We start from the raw sequence: 22,590 nt of genomic DNA, 5'->3' as shown, positions 1-22,590 counted from the left end.
CTGTGAATGTACAATTTTCAAAGTCATGAAAATACAGAAAAATCTTTAAATGAGAAGGTGTCCAAACTTTTGGTCTGCACTGTATATATACAGTCATATGAAAAAGTTTGGGCACCCCTATTAATCTTAAGCTTAATGTTTTATAAAAATTGGTGTTTTTGCAACAGCTATTTCAGTTTGATATATGTAATAACTGTTGGATACAGTAATGTTTCTGCCTTGAAATGAGGTTTATTGTACTAACAGAAAATGTGCAATCTGCATTCAAACAAAATTTGACAGGTGCATAAGTATGGGCACCTCACCAGAAAAGTGACATTAATATTTAGTAGATCCTCCTTTTGCAAAAATAACAGCCTCTAGTCGCTTCCTGTAGCTTTTAATGAGTTCCTGGATCCTGGATGAAGGTATTTTTGACCATTCCTCTTTACAAAACAATTCCAGTTCAGTTAAGTTTGATGGTCGCCGAGCATGGACAGCCTCTTCAAATGATCCCACAGATGTTCAATGATATTCAGGTCTGGGGACTAGGATGGCCATTCCAGAACATTGTAATTGTTCCTCTGCATGAATGCCTGAGTAGATTTGGAGCGGTGTTTTGGATCATTGTCTTGCTGAAAGATCCATCCCCTGCGTAACTTCAACTTTATCACTGATTCTTGAACACTATTGCCAAGAATCTGCTGATACTGAGTGGAATCCATGCGTCCCTCAACTTTAACAAGATTCCCAGTGCCGGCATTGACCACACAGCCCCAAAGCATGATGGAACCTCCACCAAATTTTACTGTGGGTAGCAAGTGTTTTTCTTGGAATGCTGTGTTTTTTTGCCACCATGCATAACGCCTTTTTGTATGACCAGACAACTCAATCTTGGTTTCATCAGTCCACAGGACCTTCTTCCAAAAAGAAATAGGCTTCTTCAAATGTGCTTTTGCATACCTCAGCCGACTCTGTTTGTGCGTACTTGCAGAAACGGCTTCTTTCGCATCACTCTCCCATACAGCTTCTCCTTGTGCAAAGTGCGTTGTATAGTTGACCGATGCACAGTGACACCATCTGCAGCAAGTTGATGCTGCAGCTCTCTGGAGGTGGTCTGAGGATTGTCCTTGACTGATCTCACCATTCTTCTTCTCTGCCTTTCTGATGTTTTTCTTGTCCTGACACTTCTGGCCTTAACAAGAACTGTCCCTATGTTCTTCCATTTCCTTACTATGTTCCTCACAGTGGAAACTGACAGGTTAAATCTCTGAGACAGCTTTTTGTATCCTTCCCCTGAACAACTATGTTGAATAATCTTTGTTTTCAGATCATTTGACAGTTGTTTTGAGGAGCCCATGATGCCACTCTTCAGAGGAGATTCAAACAGGAGAACAACTTGCAAGTGGCCACTTTAAGTAGCTTTTCTCATGATTGCATACACCTGGCTATAAAGTTCAAAGCTCAATGAGGTTACAAAACCAAAAAAAGTGCTTTAGTAAGTCCGTAAAAAGTAGGCAGGAGTATTTAAAACAAGAAAATGATAAGGGTGCCCATACTTATGCACCGGTCAAATTTTGTTTGAATGCAGATTGCACATTTTCTGTTGGCACAATAAACCTCATTTCAAGGCAGAAACATTACTGTGTCCAACAGTTATTACATATATCAAACTGAAATAGCTGTTGCAAAAACACCAATTTTTATAAAACATTAAGCTTAAGATTAATAGGGGTGCCCAAACTTTTTCATATGACTGTATATGTGTGTGTATGTATGTATGTATAATATATATATATAATATAATATATATGTGTATATTGATATATTGGAATACCTATCCTAACTCTAAACAAGCTAATCTCTCCATGACGCAGCAGCAGCTCTCCCTACTCTGCCTGTTTCTGGGGTAGACACTGACGAGCATAGTGGCGCCCGGTCTTATATACACCTGATGACGCGGCCAGCCAATCACTGTAATGCCCACAACCAGCATGGCTATGGCATTACAGTGTGTGGCAAGCAATCCCTGCATTTTCATTGACTCTCTAAAGAGCGCCAAACATGCAGGGCAGGCACCCGAATTCCCGACGGAGCAAACCAGAAATACTCGCCGAGCTTGAGAAGTACCGAGCAGTGGCGAGCACGTTCGCTCATCAGTATCGCGCACCATTTGGCAGCACACTGCTCGTTAAATGGTCGTGCACCATTCGGCAGCACACTGCTCGTTAGATGGTCGTGCACCATGCTATATCCTGTGAACTTACGCTAGCACTATAGTATGCAACTAAATATCAGCACTGTTCACTGCATGTTAGTTTTAAGTTTCTAAATTGCACATATTTCTTTTTTGCAATCTATACAGTGGATGTAATCTGTAATAGGGAGGCCTTTTTATCAGATTTGTAACAAATTCCAGCTAGAATATGCCAATGGATGAATGTAATAAACCTTCATTGCTGGTTAAGTTTAGAAAATAATAGAATCTTCACATATTAATGTTTTTTTTTTTTAGGGTCTGTCCATCATATCTCGTCAGTCCCAAGCTGCTTATGTAAAACAGCAGCTAAAAACGACTATCCAACAGTATTTTGGAAGGTTTCTTCCCAGTGTTCCTTCTATATCAGGAAGTCATCCGATGCTGCAGGCTCTGTGCGATTCTGTTCTGAGCCCGCATACAACCAACCTAAGAAGGACTGTAATGGAAGTCATACGGTGAGCACAGATGGAATGATACGATTCAGTGGGGGGCATGTATCAATGGGAATAGAAGTCATCTGGTCTCACTGTACTGAGAAAATGGTGATCAGCATGAACAACATAAATATGAAGTGACATCGGCTACTTTTTGGATAGGGACCATTACAAAGAGAGGTCAGTTAGTTGATCTGAATGACTGTGCTTTGTTGGGGGGTTAGAACCCACATCTGCTGCTTCCTTGATGGATATACTAAGCCAGGATTCCTTTTTTTTGATATTTTGAATAAAATTGGACATATCTGCCCTCCCGAAATTGACTGTTTTTAGTAAAACATTTTATCTCCAACAATATAACCTTTTTTTAAGAACTCTACATTGTCTGGTTCCTCTACGATTCCTCTTAAAAAAAAAAAAAAAAAAAAAGAAAAATTTAGAGCAATATTAACATCTGGGTGCTACCAGTTTGGGGGGTGTCCATTCATAGCCTGATCCTGTTCATTCAGTGTTAGACTGTGTACGGACAGTGGAACAAGTACAATGCAGAGTTCTGGAAAAAAAGAGATCCAGAGTTGTTTAATGGAAAATACAGATTTTTACAATGACCAATATGTCAGGAGTGGCGACAGATCAAGCAATAAATGTTTCAGGTTATAATAATAATAATAATAAAAAAAAAAAACACATTATCAAATTACTTCCTAAAATTTGCTTGCACTTATGTCTTTTCTCTTGGGGTCACTTTTTGTTTTAGAGATGGCTACTTGCAGTTCAAAGGTCATGCTCCACCTCCTCGTTTAGCCACTATTCTGTCATTCATCGTGGATGTTTTCCAGAGAACCAAGACAGTTGATGCCACAGATGCTGATTCTCTTCTCCCATCGATTCTAAAGTGTTTGATACTGGTCAATGAGCCGCAGGGTAAGATAAATATAATAGGAAAGACGCTGTGGCCTGCTATTAAAAGTTTGCATGATTTCACTCCCCCCACCCCACTATTTATATGCGCATATAGTTGAATTTATATGCAAATGAGGCTGTAGACCTGAAGCCTCTGTCACTCCAGCTCTATTCCCACTCCTCGCCACCTCCTCTTGCCTGACTGATAATCTCTATGCTGTGTGACTTCAGGCAAAGGAGGAAGCGGTGCTGGAAAGGAAATAGAGCTAGAGTGACAGAGGCTTCAGACTTACAAATAGATCTACAGCCTCATTTACATATGAAATGTTTATTTCTCAGTAATGGAGGTAAGAACTGGCTATGTAAAAGTATTGCTGGACTTGTCTTTGAAAGAGCTACATGCGCATATAAATAGTTTGGGGTAGGGGGTTTATTTATTAATGCCTGTTGACCCTTTTTGAATATACCACTTGCAATGTGTTCACCACCAGTTTCAGTTTTCGTTTTCTTTTTTTTTTTTCCCTCAAAGCTTAGATGCTCTAGGTCAAAACAACTTTATAATGTCATTGATAGTTCTGTCTGGCCCACTTAATAGGGAGTTGGTGAAAAGAAAAGTTATTAGTGTAAGTTTGCAAATGTGTAACCAATACGGATGATTTATGCTTTTATCGTTCAGTTAAGAAGCTTTCTACAGATGCACTACAGCACATGGTTGAAGGCTGTCAGGCTGTACCGCAAGGCGATGCTGCAACTCGATTAACAACAAACTTAAGGTACAATCATTGCTTAAAATGAATCTCTCATCAGGTTTTTGCCAGATAATCTGAGAACACCATAATGTAGAGACAGTGACCCTGATTCCAGTTATGTATCACTTACTGGGCTGCTTGCTGTAGTTTTGATAAAATCACTGTTTTATCAGTAGGACATTATCACTAGAGGACTAGTAAACCTGCTGCCAGGTAGTCCTCCACATGAGCTCTGTATAACCCTGCCGCCACCACTGATTGGTAGTGTTTTGCTTATGCACAGTGTACACAGAAGGCTGCCAATCAGCATTCAGAGAACTTTAGAGATCTGTGGCAGATAAAATGGGGATTTTATCAAAACTGCAGCAAGCAGCCCATAATTATACATCTCTGGAATCAGTGTCTCTGCCCCTACATCATGCTGCTCTCAGATGGGGCAGCAAAAACCTGGTGACAGATTCACTTTGAAGGAGCACTAAACCTAGAAAATGCCTGAAAAAAATCCCCTACAATCATCCCATAATGTCCTTTTGCAGTAGGTGTTAGTTTGTCTCCAAGTATAATTAATACTGAGAAGTAGAGAAATCTTTGTTGCGTGTCCCAAAAGCTCAGTCATGTCCCCCACCGCACTGTCTGGTGTGTGGCTGGTGCAGGAGCCCTGCCGCCTCTGCTCAGTCAGCATTAAGGTAGCCATTCCCCACCCAAAAAAAATGGAAAATATTGTAACTTTTTTTGCAGTGACTTTTCTGCGGCAAGACCTATTTATTATGTATGCATACATAACATGTACATTGTGTGCGGTCAGCCTTGCTATAAGGGTATTTGTATGATTCAAACTTACATTTTTATTAAAACATGTTCTAACTATTGGTTCTACTGTTTTCTTTCCCTGCAGACAGTTTATACTGGAAAATATTACAATGTATGACTATCAAATATTTTCCATTTTGGAGACACTTGCCGTTTTGGACCAATCGCTTGTTGCCAACCTGATTCCTACCATCAGTCAAACCCTTAAAGAGTCGGAGCACAAACGTGGTCTTGGACGAAATGCTTCATCCAGGTAAGGTGGCTGTCTATTGTTTTAGGGGCTTTTTTTTTTAACCCCTTACTGGCCTGGGGCGTATTAATTAATACACCCCAGGCCATCACACCCAGTTCAGTGAGGGCTCCGGCGGTGAGCCTGCACTGAACCGGGCACATGTTAGCTGACTCTTACAGCTGACATGTGCCCGCAACAGCCGCGGGTGGAATCGCGATCCGCCCCGACTGTTAGCCAGTTAAATGCCGCTGTCAATCTGACAGCGGCATTAACAGCGCCGCGCCGAAAGTTTGTCCCTTACCCTGCCCTTCGGTGACCCCGTCACGTGATCAGGAGTCACTGATGGGTGGGCATGACAACCCTGGGTCTGCAGCAAACCCCAGTGGTTGTCATGTAAAGATCGCTATGAGCGCCACCTAGTGGTCTGCGCTCATTGCACAGGAGCATTTCTGCTACATAGAGGTGATCTGTTCATCACCTCTATGTAGCAGAGGCAATCGGACAGTTGCTGCTTCTAGTCTCCTATGGAGACTATTAAAGCATGCAAAAAATTAAAAAAAAAAGTTTTTAAAAATATTATAAAAGTTTAAAGCACCCCCCTTTTGCCCCATTCAAAATAAAATGATAAAAAATAAGCCCCACATACACACATTTGGTATCGCCGCGTTCAGAATCACCTGATCTGTCAATATAACAAAAAAATTAACCTGATCGGTAAACGGCGTAACGAGAAAAAATTTCAAAATTCCAGAATTAATTTTTTTTGGTCGCCGCAACATTGCAATAAAATGCAGTAACGGGTGATCAAAAAATCGTATCTACCCCAAAATGGTATCAATAAAAACATCAGCCCGGCGCGCAAAAAATAAGCCCTCACCCGGCCCCAGATCCCGAAAAATGGAGACGCTACAGGTCTCGGAAAATGGCGCCATTTTTTTTTTATTATTTTTTTAGCAAACTTTGGATATTTTTTTCACCACTTAAATTAAAAAAGAACCTGTACATGTTTGGGGTCTACGGACTCATAATGACCTGGAGAATAATGATGGCAGGTCAGTTTTAGCATGCAGTGAACGTGGAAAGAAAACAAAACAAAAAACTGTGGAATTGCATTTTTTTGCAATTTCACCACACTTGGAATTTTTTTCCCGTTTTCCAGTACAGAATGTGGTAAAACTAGTGATGGCGTTTAAAAGTACAACTCGACCCACAAAAAATAAGCCCTCACATGGCCATATTGAATGAAAAATAAAAAAAGTTCTGGCTCTGGGAAGAAGGGGAGCAAAAAACGAAAATGCAAAAACTGAAAATCCCAAGGTCGTTAAGGAGTTAAGGTCATGTGCGAAATTTCTATTCACATAATTTATTAGGTGCCTGTTAAGTAGTTGGTAATTTCTTAGTTGTTAGCTATGACACATGAAGTTTCCTTTAAGAGAGTCATGTCTTAAGTACAGTTGTTACTACTTGCTGGCAGAATTGAAGATGAAAATGGCTCTTGTACCGCTCCCCCATGGAATCAAAGCAAAACTCTTAATATCAAATACAGCTTTACCACTTAACATGTGTGTTAATCTTTGAGCACCTAATAATCTGCAGAGTTTCTTTGCAAATATATTGCATTTCTCTTTTTACAGATCGTAAGCACAAGCCTCTATTAATAGAACAGTAAACCTAGGAGTGAATGTTTAAGTGAAGCTAAAAATATACCGGATTTTTGGACCATAAGACTCACTTTTCAGCAAGAAAACAATCTTGTTAAAAAGTGTGTGCGTTTTATAGTTCGGAGGCAGCTTCCTGTGTTGAGAATGCTGACACATCATCTTTTTTGATCACTGAGAGAATTGCTCTTCTTTTTGACCCACACTGATCAATCTGATTGGTGTTGGGAATGAGAGAAAGCTACCAGGACCTACATGGATTCGGCATGTCCCCAGTAGCTGAATTCACCTTTTCAGGTCAAGTGATCGGTCACATGCCTGGAAGGAACTTCACACCGTGGTTGTGTGTGCTTACATGATGTGTCTCGGCTGATTGAGTTTGTAGTTGAGCCGTATGTGTTTTGATGATGTAGCGGAGTATGGGCTGGATGTAGTTGAGCTGTTTGTGTGTTTTGATGTAACGGTGTTTGTGTATAGTGGTCAGAGCTGTTTGTGTAGCAGAGCTGTGTGTGTAGATTTCGTAGAGTTCTGTGTTTGTGTGTATGCTATGTAGCAGCGCTGAGTGTGTGTATATGCAGCAGAGCTGAATGTGTGTACTGTGCAGAGTTCCTAAGACACAATTTGTTTATATATTTCTCAGTTTTTTATTTCAAGAGGCGATTTTCTTTAACCCCTTCCTGGCATGGGATGTATATGTCAGGTGCTGGTACATGGAGTGGGCTCATCATCTGCCTCTAACAGCATTGAGCTCTGACCAGTGCGGTTTAACTGTTTAGATGCTGCTGTCAATCTAAGATAGTGGCATTTAAATGTGTACACAAATCCTAGAACTTAACGTGTTAGAGAACATCGCTGAGCGCTATAGAAAAGAAAGCTACTGTAAGCATTGGTGTCCATGCAAGGGAGATCCAAATAAATGGAAAGGGACATCCAGCTTTTAGATGTGCAGTACATATTACTTTGATATAGAGGCACAAACCCTCAGGAGAACATTTACCAACCAACATGAAATCTTACAGAAATAAGGTACCGTAGGTTGTAAAAAATGCTTTAGTTTAAAGGGCAGAAAATTGAGGACAAAGGCATTGGCAAGTGAAGCCACTTTAACACAGGTGAAATAAATGGAAAACCAGTCTTTTCTACTTTCATGCCAACCTTTGGTTTGTCAGAAAGATATTTCTGTTTTTAAACCAATTTTTTTTGCACTTCCATAGGGAGGCTTACAGAAGATTGCTGTCACACTTGGGTGAACATGGACAAGATGAGCTACGGACAATGGAAAATGAAAGATTTTAGCCTTCTAGGAATGCCCACAACGCTGATATAACGAAACTATCACATGCAGCCAAAGTCACGTTTCACAGAGAGGCTGAATTGTTTAAGACCAGTATTGGTTCCCGTCTTTTAAAAAGAATATTGCTTTTAATTTAAAGCAGGTTGTTTTTTTTTAAAAATGATCCATTCCAAATTAGAATTGCCGCAAACCTTTTCTTCCCAGAAGTTTGTGTAGCTCTTCTTGTAAATATGACTCTAAAAGTTGTGTTTCTAGAGTACTTTGTACATGCATAATAATTATGTTGGTCATTCTGTGGACGACTATTAAGAAATGGTCAAAATGTGTAATATATTAACTCCACAAATCAGATTTTGTACAAAAATTTACATATTTTTCTATCTGCTTTTATTGCACTGAACTTAAAAATGCTGTTTTCATGCATCACCGGTCATAAATTTGTATAGGAAAACTTTTTGGTTGTTTTTTCAGACCAGTATAAAACCATTGAGCAGCCCACGTTTACTACAGTCCAGGCTTTATTGTGGAGGCTAATAAACACATTTGCTTTCTAGATCTAGCCACCGGCCACGATCTTTTGACAACTGTTATAATTTCTCTGATGCCAGCCTGGAGAAGGAGTGGTGAATGGGAGAACCTCTTTGTATGTCCCCACCCTCACAAGCATTTGATTTATTAAAACACACACTTGGAGGAATTTATCTTTCACTCTACCCCAGTTTTCTGGTGTAATAAAAAAAAAATAGTCAAAATTCTTCTGCATTGCATAATTGTGCAATAATATGATACTTTTCCTACCGTTCACAGCACTTTTCTAAAAATTGGAAGGAACTTGGTAAAAGGAGCATGACTACATGCAGGCTGAAAATGTACTATAATTTATGCAAGACAGTAGCGCAAATCTGGCATAGATATGATTTTCTGGTGCATGCAAAGTGAGATAAATTAGGCACCTAAAAACTGCGGGTCCTGAAGGGATTACCCATCACTGCTCACTATTGATGATGGCGAAGACACGTGCGCACGATCAACAGGTATCATACACGTGTCCTGTTCATTAGAATAGGACACATGCATGATACCAGCCCATAGTGCATGTATCTCAGCTGGTGTGTGAATTTGTGGTACCACTGGCAAGACCCACTTCCTATGTGAAAGTAAGCGGCACCAGGCAGTGCTGGAGTAACCCCTAGGGCAGTGTCGCCCAGCTCTGATCCTCAAGAGCCACCAACAGGTCATGTTTTCAGGATTTCCTCAGTATTGCCCAGGTGATCATTACATCACCTGCAAAGGCAATAATTCCATCACCTGTACAATACTAAGGAAAAAATACTGACCAAATACTGATAGTGGGGCCATGGCCTTAGGGTTAGGTTCACATGAGCGTATAAAAAATTGGGTCCGTTTCATCCAGAAAAGAGGAAAGATTTTTTTTCTCACTTCTCCATGTGCAGAACATATGCAATCGGATTTTTACAGGAGTAGCTATAGTAATTTACAAGACAATACAGTTTCCTATGTTACAGAATTGCAATATATATCTGTAATAAACGGCTGTCACACTGCGGCTCTGAGTGGCATCTGGATTTTTTTTTTTTGCACACCTATAGACTTAGACAGGTAGTCTCATCCAATTTACATAAAAAACTATGCTGCAATTTTTTGTTTTCTTTTTTTTTACTCAAGTTCAGTCCCATTGATTAATTTTCCACGGACAGCACTGGGACCCCAGGTACGGCCATGTGAATGAGCCCTCCATGTAAGTTTGAGCGCCTCGTTCTGAGCTTCATAGACTTGTATTGAACAGTGACTTCCAGTCTGCCCAGCAAACACTGGAGTGATCCGGTCAGTCACAACTCCGGTCACTTGTTTCAGAAGAGATGTGGAGCAGCAGCGGGAACAGCAGAAGACTGCAACCGAAGTATTTTACAGGGAACATCCATTACTGATACCTATCCAGTGGTGAAATAAAAAAGAACCCCGGAGCAGTATTTTAACTTCTAGAGTAACTACTTCCAACTGGCGACCTTTGAGACAATTTTCTTCCATCTGGTGAGGAGGTAATTTTCATGCCTATTTCGCAGGAAGCATAGCCTGGCGTGTAGTATTCTCTGCCAGTTGGCAGTCTCCATAAAGCTTGTGAAAGTTTCAGGATGATAGCGCACATATGATAATGATACATGTAATAGGTAGATCAGGGAATTCTGCTCCTCTGGATTGATGAGATCAACGCTTGATTATTGAACAACGGTTTTTATTTATATGCACTTAGGTGCGCTGTTCAGTAACTTATTAGCAGCAAAGTTGATGGGTTAGAAATGTTTAACAATTTTTATTACCTTTACTTTTTATATATATTTTTTTTTCATTCAGTATGAAAGTCATTACCAAGTCTGGCGTAGAACTGGACGGTGCGGAAAAATATTTACACTGCATGAATTAAGAGTGATCTTCTGTGTGCAACATTCCCTTTTGCTCATCGCATACATCCAATCATTTGCATATGTTTGAAGTTCTTGACATAGTGTATTGCCCTTTTTAATAATCCTTTTGATCCTAAAATAAAGTGTAAAAGTGTACAGTAGCTTACAAACATGGTGACAGAGGAGCAGGTGACAAACTGTGACTGGAGCATAGTCCTATTATACCTTGGTACAGGAATAGTGTAAAGTCGCATTTTTGCATAGCCCCTGTTCCCTATGCATCATAATGCTGTGATTAATTACTTCGTACTACTATACATAAGTTTCCAGGCACAATGATTCTCTGCCCTGAATGGCATAGAATAGATTTTGATGCTTATGGCATTAGTGATTTGCCAAATGGCACAGGTTTTTGCAGATACATAGCTATATAGAACATGAATGAACCTTGAAGTTTGGGCTTTTATTACCTAGCTATATACTGTATATGTGTGTTCATTTCTGTATCCTGTGAAGAAATGATTTACATTGTGCCTATTCTATGATGTGGAACCTGCAAAGTTTGCAAATTAGGACTTGTGAAGTACGGAGCAGGCAGAAAGCATGTTGCTATCCCATTGGAGGCAAAAGGTAGTGTAGGCCCATAGAACACCTCTTCTTTGCCTTCTCTGCTAACGTCCAGCACCTAAAAGTTAAGAAAAAAAACAATTTGGTAAGACGTAATGTTAGGCCTACATAATATATGATGGATATATAAGAAATCATTTTGGATTGTTGACATGGGCTGGATTTGCTGTTGATTTGGTCAGCCATACCACCTATTTTCAACACCTTGCAAGGGTTAGAAAAAGTTGGGTGGGCACGACCTAATAACTATGGTCTTCAATCTGAGTGGCATGCTTTTATATACAATTTTGCCAGGAAAAAAAAGTTTCCACACAAGAAGAAAAAAAAATGTAAAACTCATAAAAGTAACGATCATGAGTGAAACCTATCTACATGCCATGCATTTAAAACTGGGTAAAAATATTTTCACGGGCTTACCTAAAAATGACAATTCAATCCTTTTGGGGCCAGGTAATTCTTTTATATTCAATTTTATCATTGTATTGCGAAAGGCATAACATAATATTTTTATGGCATCATATCAGTATAACAGATTGTTTTTTGCAGGCTGTCTTGTAACTTCTAATGCCCCAATTTTAGGATAAAATTAACCTACAGATTTTTGTTTTTTAATTAATGCTTGCTTGGAGTGTAGTAGTGCCCTCTGGTTAACCCTGTTAACCCATTTAGGGGGTAGACAAAGAGATCCATTTGTGAGGGACATCTAGTTAATGTTACTGTTGTTCCATTTATATCTAATGCCTTGGAATTTTTTTTTGCACCCTTCTCCTGACTAATAACTTTTAACAATGATATCCCTTTGCTGTGTTGTAAGCTGTTTACTCATAGCTTTTGCTGAAAAATGCAACTAAGAAAATGAGGAAAATCCTAATAGAACAGCTAAACTTTTATATGGCATTAATCAGAATCACTGTAAATGATGACCGCTGTGTACGGACTACTGAGTAACATGAGTGTAAATGTGATTGGCTAAGTGTGAACACAACCACATCCCCAATTCTAAGAGTGTGTTTACACTTATGCAACCACATTAAAAAACACAAGGACACAGTAAAACAAATGTATAAAAATACTCTGTTGTAAAGAAAGTAACAGTAAACAGCAAGTGCTAGTAAAAAGGTGATAAAAAACAAGGTATTTAGTTGACACGTTTTTGCAAAAAATGTATACTAAGCCGCTCTACCAACATCAAGGTAACCCAGATCAGAGCAGTCCCTAACTGATGTATTTAAAAACTGATCATGTGTATAGTACCTATATGAGCAGATCAGACAGGTAATGTCCATGTGGACATGCTGAAGAGGACGGCATTTATGTGCATGGCCCACAAGGGAGGGGTGGAGACCTTCCTAATCTTGCAAAAGCAAGAAACAAATTGAATACAAACACATGGGCCATGCCCATAAATAGTGTGAAAACTGTCCCACAGACTTGTTCACCGTGTGCATGGCCCATGTGTTTGTATTCAACCACATTATTTTAGTTTTATTTCCCCCTCAAGATGATTTTAGGTTTGTTTCTTAGTGGATTAGTACAGATTATGGGTGACATTAAAGTTGGGAAAAGTTCTGAACATGGCATTTTAACATAGGTATTTTGACTTTTTATATCCATTGTACATAAGGTTTCAGGAGACCACAAGAAATTTCTGATTGCAATTACTCTTCTGATGTAGCACTCGGTGGTCTAACTCAAGTGACCAAAATCTGTTAGCTGAAGAAAACTTACAACATAATGACTGCTTCAACTTCCTAGTGAGGGTCTTAAAACTGCATTTTACCCCTGAGTTACCAGGACATAAAAATTCACATAAATTACCCCATTTTGGAATTTATCTACGGTGTATTGACTATTTTGACCCCATGGGTTTTTGCTTGAAATTAGCACGCAGTGTATTCTTCAGAATGAATATTGCAAATATGCCATTGTAGTACGTAGTAAAGTACTCAGCTCGTGATTCTGCAGACATGCACCCCATTAATTAATTGGGTTCTTTTCTCCTTCCCCCCTGACGGCACCACGGAGAGAGGGGATCTGCCCTTCAAGGACAGGAAACCTACAGATAAAAAGGGCGGTACTTCTCTCCCGCATCAGTTGGTTTCCTGTCCTTGACTGGGACCTACAGGAGAAGAAAAAGAAAAGAAGAACAATATGGACTTACCAGGCCCGGCCAGACCGGTTCAGGCAGCGGGGGTTCATTGCCTCGGCTGGTGCGGTGTTCTGTAGCGCCACCGCTGGGGTCAGTGGGCCTCTAGGGTAGCAGGGAAACGCAGCGCAGGAGAAGATTGGAGCCGCCGCGTTCTCCAGTGGTGTCGGGGCCCAGGTTGGTGAGTATACCGGGGCTTCTGGGGCCCAGGTCGGATGCTTGCATGGGGTTCCTTGGACCATTGCGGAGCCATTGGACGCCTCCCCTCTGACGCGAGACGCAATGCACCACTGGGTGTCGGCGGTCTGGGCGCACGCACCGGAAGTGACACGCTCTACGATGCACTCTGGGAGCGGCACGCTTGAATGCACGCGTGGGAACCGGGGGACGGTTTGCCCAGCAGAAGGAAGCGGGGGGGGGGCGTCTCCCACCCATGCTGGATGTGCACAGCCGGCCAGGTGGGGGGGGCGGAGCCCTATAAGGGTTAAATTGCCGGGAATGCACCAGGGAAATGCTTCCTGGCACTCTTCAGTTATGAGTGAGCAGGAGGTGCAGTCCCTGCATCCCCGCTCACCATCACCTCCGCAACATGGGAAGCGTACGAAAGGACCCCCCAGTGACCCTTCATGCCAACACAGCGGTGGAAGCGAGCGGTCTCGCAGGTCTTCGCAACGCGGCAAGGACTCCAGCGTGGCATCAACCTCGAGGAAAGACCCAGCTACTGGAACGGGTTCCTCTTCAAATCCGGTATTCCCCCTTACAGCGGGTCGGTAAGTGATCTTCGTGAAAGCTTACTTGCAACTCGGGACACCCCCTCTCCTTTCTTCTCTCTACAGGGAAGGAAGAGAACGGGCAAGTCCAAACACAGGACCTGCGTGCCTTGCGCAGAGGATCAACCCACCACATGGCAAAAAAGACTGCAACTCGTGCATTGAACAAACAATTTGTGAGGAGACCCCTAAGTTCGCCTCAGAGCTCAGATCCTTGATTAAATCCCAGGTCGAGGATACCTTCAAGTCCCTGCAGAAGGGGGGAAAGAAATGAAGAAAAAAAAAAAACAGGAATCTATCCCCTGTATCAGAATCTAGCAGTTCGGACGGGGAAGTGGTAGACTCAGATTCGTCCTGCTTATCTTCGTCATCTTCTGAGGTGGGGGTCGTAGCTGTTTCCCTATAGAGGGTACAGATAATTTAATTAAGGCAGTCAGGTCCACAATGGGGTTGGTTGATCCTCGCCCTAAGAAATCAGTCCAGGATATGATGTTTAGTGGCCTGAAACAGAAGAAAAGAAGATCTTTTCCTCTCAATGATGAAGTCCACTCCCTGATTAAGAGAGAATGGAAAAAGCCGGAAAGAAAGGGTTTGTCGTCCCCGAAGAGAAAATACCACTTTGAGGACCTGGTGTGCTCCTTATGCAATAGCTAAAGCCTCTAAAAAATTTTCCCTGCCATTTGAAGACATGGGGGTGCTAAAAGACCCAATGGACAAAAAAGCGGACTCCTTCCTGAAAGGAGCTTGGGAGGCGGCAGGAGGAGGGTTAAAACCCGCAGTGGCGGCTACATGTACAGCCAGATCTTTAATAGTCAGGCTAGATCAGCTAGAGGCGCAACTTAGAAACAAAACGTCAAGGGATAATATACTAGGCTCCATCCCAGTAATGAAGGGCGCAGCAGCCTTTTTGGCGGATGCATCAGCCGATTCTGTCAGACTGGTAGCCAGGGCTGTGAGCTCCTCTAGCGCAGCCAGGCGTGCCCTCTGGCTTAAATGCTGGCCAGGTGACCTCCAAACCAAATCTAGACACTTCCATTCCTTGCGAGGGGGAATTCCTATTCGGATCTACTCTGGATGATATCCTTGACAAAGCTGGGGATAACAAGAAATGCTTCCCGGTCCTCTCCGGTACTTCATACAGAAAGTCCTTTCGGAGCAGGAAATTTATGCGCAGGAAACCCCCCCAAAGATCAGGATAGGAAGAAAAAGTCCAAAGGGTTTATGTTTAACAGGCCCCCAGCGATAACAGGAAGCCCGCCCAATGAGAGTCAGCCACAGGTGTGGGGGAGACTTCTTCTTTTCCTCCCAGTCTGGGAAAAAATATCGAACAGCCCTTGGATTTTAGACCTGATAAAAACAGGACTAAAATTCCAGTTCCACTCCAATCCCCGTCCGAACTTTGTCATAACCCCCATGAGGTCATCAGGGGTAGAACAACTAGCACTAGAACAGGAAGTTCTAGGCCTAATAGAGAAAGCAGTCCTTCAGGAAGTCCCTGCACAGGAGGAAGGCGAAGGATTCTACTCCCCTCTGTTCCCCAGGAAAAAACAGACGGGACATTAAGGACAATTGTAAACCTGAAAAAATTGAACAAATTTCTAAAAGTGCAAACCTTCAAGATGGAGTCAATAAAATAGTCAGTGAAATTATTGTTCCCTGACTGTTTTATGGCTGTCCTGGATCTCAAGGACGCCTATTATCACGTCCCCATACACAGAGACTACCAGCAATTCCTGAGAGTAGCAATATCGCTAAAAGGAGTAGTCAAACACTACCAGTATACGGCCTTCCCCTTCGGTCTAGCGCTAGCACCAAGGGTTTTCACAAAAATAGTGGCAGAGGTAATGGGCCATCTGAGGGAGCAAAACATCATCACCCCGTACCTGGACGATCTGCTAATAGGCAACTCATTCAGCCATTGCAAGGACCATCTAGCAAGGGTCATGAGTTCCTTGACTAATTTAGGCTGGCTTCTGAACCTAAAAAAGTCCAGGTTGGAGCTGGATCAAGTGCAAGAATATCTAGGTATCCTACTAGATTCAAGGAATCAGGAATGCCGTCTCCCGGCAGGGAAAATCCAGAACATGATAGCCCGGATATCTCATGTGAAAGACAATCCCTCTATGACTCTGCGGGGAGCAATGTTCCTTCTAGGTTCCATGACTGTTTGTATCCCGGGGGTCCGTTGGGCTCAGTTGCACACCAGGGACTTGCAATGGGAAATCTTGGGGGCAGAAAAGTCACTAAAAGGGCGCTTAGAAGGTCGGCTAATTTTGTCATCAAAAAGCTTGCTTTCCCTAACATGGTGGATGGAGGTGGACAATTTAGCCAGAGGCGTTCCATGGACAATCTCAGCGTCGCAGGTCCTAACTACAGATGCAAGCCCCAGGGGGTGGGGGGCTCACCTAAATGACCAAATAGCTCAGGGGGTCTGGTCAGAGGATTTGGAAGGGGTATCTTCCAACATGAAGGAACTTCTGGCAGTAAAATTCGCTGTCTCAAAATTCCTAAACACTCTATGGGGACACCACATAAGGGTTTTTTCAGACAACAAGGTAGTAGTGGCATATTTAAATCGCCAGGGGGGACCCGGTCCCATTCTCTACTACAGGTGTCAAAATCCATCCTCCAGGTAGCAGAGAACAATTTGGAGTCCCTGTCTGCACTCCACATAAAAGGAACAGAAAATATCATAGCAGACTTCCTGAGCAGGAGCCAGCTGAGACAGGGCTAATGGGAGCTCAATCAGTTGGTGTTCAACCAACTAACGGAATTTTGGGGGAACCCTTCCATAGACCTATTCGCCAACTGTGGACATATTCTCAATCAACCCCAAGGGGAACCCAGCGGCATTAGATGCCTTCTCAATCCCATGGAACCACCAGCTAGCCTATGCCTTTCCTCCGATCTCTCTGATTCCAGCGGTTCTGAGGAAAGTCAGGGAAGACAAGGCAAACATAATTCTGATAGCCCCCTTCTGGCCGAAGAGGCCCTGGTTTTCCTGGCTGAGGATAATGCCCACCTCCGACCCCTGGGTTCTTCCGGAGATTACGGATCTCCTTTTCCAGGGACCAGTCCTCCACCCTCGGGTAGCAAATCTACACTTGACAGCCTGGATTTTGAGAAGGCGCTATTAAGGGATAGAGGGTTTTCCCCGAATTTAATCTCCACTCTACTACAGAGTAAGAAACCCGTAACCACCAGACTTTACGGTAAAACCTGGAAAAAAATTCTCTCATTTGCGGGGTCGAAGGTACTAGGGGAGGCCCCTATTGCTTCCATCTTAAGAGTTCCTGCAAAATGGGTTGGAGCGGGGTCTGGCCACAAGCACTCTAAAGGTTCAGGTGGCAGCACTAGGAGCCCTATACAACTGCGACCTGGCCAGAAATAGGTGGATTTCTAGGTTCATAAAGGCATCATACAGGTCCCCTCCCGTAATACTCCTCCTTGGGACTTAAATTTAGTTATTTCAGCCCTAACCAAAAATCCCTTTGAACCTTTAGCGGATGCATCTCTAAAAGTCCTATCTCTTAAGACGTCTCTCTTAGTAGCCCTCACATCGGCATGTAGAGTTAGCGACATACAAGCCTTATCAGCAGGGCCCCCCTTTACGCAAATTCTAGAGGACAGGGTGACACTTAGGACAGACCCAGCATACCGTCCTAAGGTGGGATCACACTTCCATAGATTGCAGGAGGTCACCCTCCCTTCCTTTTGCTCGAATCCCAAAAACGGGGGAAGAAAAGCTTAAAATCTTAGATGTCAGAAGGTGCATTATCCAGTACTTAGAGGCCACAAAGGAGTATAGGAAGGACCGGTCTCTGTGTGTGTCCAGGGTCCTAGGAAGGGACAGAAAGCTTCCAAGGGCACACTGGCAAGATGGATAAGGGACGCAATCTCCCTGGCATACTCATCTAGCGGGGAGAACGCCCTGGAGGATTTAAAGGCTCACTCGACTAGGGCAGTGGCAGCCTCCTGGGTGGAGAAAGCCGATGCTTCAATTGAACAGATATGTAGAGCTGCAACCTGGTCTTCCCCTTCTACATTCTTTAAGCACTACCGGCTGGATCTAACCTCTTCTTCAAACCTTACCTTTGGTAGAAGGGTTCTGGAAGTGGTGGTCCCTCCCTAAATGACACTTCTCTGCAATTCTCTCCGTGGTGCCGTCAAGGGGGAAGGAGAAAGACGTAGTTACTTACCGGTACCAGAGCCCATGACGGCACCCTTACATTCCCTCCCTTCACACATGGGTGTGCACATTTAATTATTACCTATATTTAGGCGTGGAGAGAAGTTGAATATTCATGCCCTTTAACAGCGGGCACAGGTGATTCCAGCAGCAGCAGGAGCCACGCTGCAGCTACACTGTGTGCCTCCATTAAGCATGAATATTCATTTTCTTTAGCAGCGGGGACAGTGTAGACTGCAGCAGGAGGCTACCGCTCCCCCCACACCCCACATAGCATATATATATATATATATATATATATATACATACACCCCCCTCCCCTCCCAACATTCGGACTATAAGACGCACCCCCCCATTTTCCTCCAAAATTTTGGAGGAAAAAAGTGCGTCTTAAATAAGGTATATCTAATGCATGTTACATCTATAGAGCTTGACAGCAAAGTGGCCTGTATATTTCTTGTGATGGTTTCCGACAATGCTTTCCCAAAACCATAGCAATAGATTAGTTGGCCTCCCAAAAAAAAACTTGCTGATGAAGCCTTGCAGCCAAAAACGGTGACATTTGTTGTAGAACGTATTTGGCTGGAGAACGTATTTAGGACAATACTATTCATTTTTTTGAGCCACACTGCGTTTGGAAAGCGTCAATGCGCTCTGAAAAAGTTTTCACACATCTAACTTTCATGGTCCACATACGGGCTGCAATGTCTGGACCGGTCTCTGGTCTTCCAACCTGAACTCAACAGCCTGAATGGCATATACAGGTGCTTCTCTCAAAATTAGAATATTATCAAAAAATTAATTTATTTCAGTTCTTCAATATAAAAAGTGATCATTATCTCAGTAAATTAGAATACTTTATAACAACATCTTGAAAAATTATTTTAAAATCCGAAATGTTGGCCTACTGAAATGTATGTTCAGGAAATGCACTCAATACTTGGTCGGGGCTCCTTTTGCATCAATTACTGCATCAATGTGGCGTGGCATGGAGGAGATCAGCCTGTGGCACTGCTGAGGTGTTATGGAAGCCCAGGTTACTTTGATAGCAGCCTTCAGCTCGTCTGCATTGTTGTGTCTAGTGTCTCTCATCTTCCTCTTGACAATACCCAAGGTCAGGCGAGTTTTCTGGCCAATAAAGCCCAATGATACTGTTGTTTTTAAACCAGGCATTGGTACTTTTGGCAGTGTGGACAGGTGCCAAGTCCTGCTGGAGAATTACATTTCCATCTCCAAAAAGCTTGTTGGCAGAGGAAAGCATGAAGTGCTCTTAAATGCCCTAGTAGATGGCTGCGCTGACTTTGGTCTTGATAAAACACAGTGGACCTACACCAGCAGATGACATGACTCCCCAAACCATCACCGATTGTGGAAACTTCACACTAAACCTCAAGCAGCTTTGATTGTGTGCCTCTCCACTCTTCCTTCAGACTCTGGGACCTTGATTTCTAAATGAAAATTGGAACTTTGGGACCTTGTGGAGTGTGTCAATGACTGCCTTTTGGACATATGTCAAGTCAGCAGTCTTCCCCATAATTGTGGAGCCTACCGAAACAGACTAAGGGACCTTTTTTAAACGCATAGGAAACCTTTGCAGGTGTTTTTTTGATAATTATTTTAAATTTACTGATGACGCGCCCCCTGGGCCATGTTCAGGGGATACCCGGAGCCGGATCTGAATAGGGGTAGTAGTCCTTGTGGCGGTGACCCGGTCCGTGCCCAGGGTGTCAAACTAAGTGGCAGTCTATGGCAGTAGATGTTAACTTGGATGTCGACTACGCCACCCGTTGAGTGCGGCTTTGCAGCCGCCGCTGCAGAACAGTCCGCTGAGGCCGGTGGTATGGGTGCAGCGATGATGGTATAACCCCCAACGGGAGGGGTATGGCCTCAGGGCAGCAGGTGAAGATGATGGGGGTTGTGACGGTGCAGTAAGAAGAGTCAGAGTCAGGAGATGCAGTTTCAGGGGTTTTACTCACAAGTGTTCTCTCAGTCACTCTGGCCTTGAGTGACCACCCGAGCCGTGCTGCGTCCACCAGGTCCTGGACTCGGCTAACCCCCAGGCAGTTCTGGAGCGTGGTCCTGAGCTCCCTCTCTGTCTCTGGCCATTCCCACCAGGGATCCACCTTTGGCCGGCTCCCTCGGGTCTCTTAGTGGTCAAACCTCCTCTGGGTTCCCTGACCCTATGCTTGGTGTGCCTTTCTGGTGGATTTGGTGAGGGTCGTGGCAAATCTTGACCACGACCTCCGGTTCCTGGCTGAGGATAAGTGGCCTCCACCAGTTCGGGTTCCGGTACCCGTGTCCGCCAACCCTTCACCCTTTTTGGTCTGATTCTGGGTTCTTAGGGTTCCCTCTGGTCTTCCACTCTGGGCCTTTCTTTCTCCTCTCTCCTCTGCAGGCTTGGCTCTGGAGCTGGGCCCAACTGGAGCCACAGCTCCCAGTCAGCCCTCCTGGCTGAGCTCCTCTGCTCTGCTCCTCCTCAGACTGACCTCGACCCTGTCCTAAGATGGTGCCCACCTTATATACTCCCTCTATGTGTGAGCCCAGGTGACTAGCACCCAATGAGCTTCTAGCTTTACCCAGAGTACTCCCCCTATCTGCCCCTACACTACTGGGATGTTCCACCCCCCTCCCACTCCAGCCAGGGACAGACGCTGTCGTACCTGCACATATACTTGGTGGGAGTACCGTAGTTCTGTCCCCCGGAAATGGGATGTATGTAGTGCATGCAGCCTACTGAGCTCAGTCCCACACTCCATCCTTACCCGGGAGTGGAATACCACACCTCTGGAGTGAGGTGCAATACCCCTGTAGCAGCCGAGTCCTCAGGGTGCTACATTCCCCCCTGGTAAATCACAGCACGTCCTCGGGCTGTAAAAGAATAAAAGATCCAAAAACATACAATTTTTTTTTCAAAACATACAAGAACATATCAAACATTAAACATTATCAGATTTAAACAAGATAAACTTTTTCTTTCATATAAAACTCTTTCATAATAATGTTCTTTGAGTTACTGGCCACTGTGCGCTTGTGACCAGGTAAAAGTGCAACAGTCAGTTTAAGAAAAAACAGTTTTCCTATAAAACCAGTAGGGGGCGCCTTAGAAAGCGCAACTATATACAAGGGGAGGTGGCCGCTCTCAGTCCTCGGCCAGTGGGGATAAGGGATGGCTGCTCACAGTCCTCAGCCTGGTAAGGGATAGGGACACACGGGTAACAGTTCGCTGGTCCCAACGGGGACTATATTTTAACTAGCAGCAGTACTTATAACAGTTCTCATACCCCGACGGGTAACTATATACAGTTCTTTTTTTTACCGTACTCTAATAACTGCGTCCTCCTGATGCTTCCTCCCTGTGTTCTTCAGACCCGTCCGGGTCCTCTTGCTCCTCCTGACACCTCAGCTCTTCCTCTGTCAACCGGTGTACATGAAGGGCATAGGGTCCTTTGGCACATTGGTGCCGGGTAAAGGTGACCTCGTCACCCAGGTATAGGTCACGACCTCTGTGTCCCTCCGGCAGGTGGGACTCGACATCTCTGCGGGTCACGAAGACGTCGCCTGACGTGTGGTGATCCCGGATGAAGCCCCAACCGTGCTGCAGTTGGAATTTGATTACAGTCCCGGTGGCACGGGGACCGTGAGCTGCACGGGGATTCCGTCGGGTCCGGCTCTTCTGCTCTGCACTCTTCACTTGCAGCCGCTCCTCGCGGACCCGCCTCTCTCGCCGTTCCCGGTCGAAAACCTCTAACTGCTGCCGGCAGCACTCTGCACGCTCCGCTGCAGCCGCCCGGGTCTCTTGAGTGAACCCGATGAGGTCTCCTCCAGTGGGGTCCCACGCAAACTGCGCTTCCTCCAGCGAGAGTGGGGTGATCTTGGCGGGCGCCGGAGCCGGGATCAGGGGCTCATCCAGGGGCCTTTCCTTCCGGAGTCGGGGATGGTAGTACTCCGGTGGCCACTCAAAAGGCTGCCCATCCGGGCAAATATGCTGGGTTACCAAGTCTTCACCCAGGTGCGGCACTGTGGAGGTTGAGGGCGCGGTGGTGGCAGCGGCACCCGGGATCACTAGGCCTTGCGACCAGGCTTGGGGTACCCTGAAGGTAAAGGGCACCGTGAAGA

General features: G+C 44.1%; 2 protein-coding genes across 5 annotated transcripts in view; one reads left to right on the top strand and one right to left on the bottom strand.

Moving 5' to 3' along the window:
* MMS22L (MMS22 like, DNA repair protein) overlaps positions 1 to 9,912 on the top strand; it is a 140,202-nt gene extending 130,290 nt beyond the window's left edge. For both annotated transcript variants that reach the window (XM_073675736.1, XM_073675735.1), the window contains 5 exons: positions 2,495 to 2,694; positions 3,431 to 3,597; positions 4,253 to 4,349; positions 5,221 to 5,388; positions 8,240 to 9,912. In XM_073675736.1, the coding sequence (XP_073531837.1) occupies positions 2,495 to 2,694; positions 3,431 to 3,597; positions 4,253 to 4,349; positions 5,221 to 5,388; positions 8,240 to 8,321 (714 nt within the window). In that variant the 3' untranslated portion in view covers positions 8,322 to 9,912. The remainder of the gene's footprint in view (positions 1 to 2,494; positions 2,695 to 3,430; positions 3,598 to 4,252; positions 4,350 to 5,220; positions 5,389 to 8,239) is intronic.
* Positions 9,913 to 10,556: 644 nt separating this feature from the next.
* Positions 10,557 to 22,590, bottom strand: part of KLHL32 (kelch like family member 32) — a 308,567-nt gene continuing 296,533 nt past the window's right edge. For all 3 annotated transcript variants that reach the window (XM_073675737.1, XM_073675739.1, XM_073675740.1), the window contains one exon: positions 10,557 to 11,427. In XM_073675737.1, the coding sequence (XP_073531838.1) occupies positions 11,266 to 11,427 (162 nt within the window). In that variant the 3' untranslated portion in view covers positions 10,557 to 11,265. The remainder of the gene's footprint in view (positions 11,428 to 22,590) is intronic.

Source organism: Phyllobates terribilis, unplaced genomic scaffold (assembly GCF_046119375.1).
Source record: "Phyllobates terribilis strain yellow unplaced genomic scaffold, ASM4611937v1 Scaffold_3__8_contigs__length_932513732, whole genome shotgun sequence".
Lineage (NCBI taxonomy): Eukaryota > Metazoa > Chordata > Amphibia > Anura > Dendrobatidae > Phyllobates > Phyllobates terribilis.
This window is presented reverse-complemented; position numbering and strand designations above follow the sequence as displayed.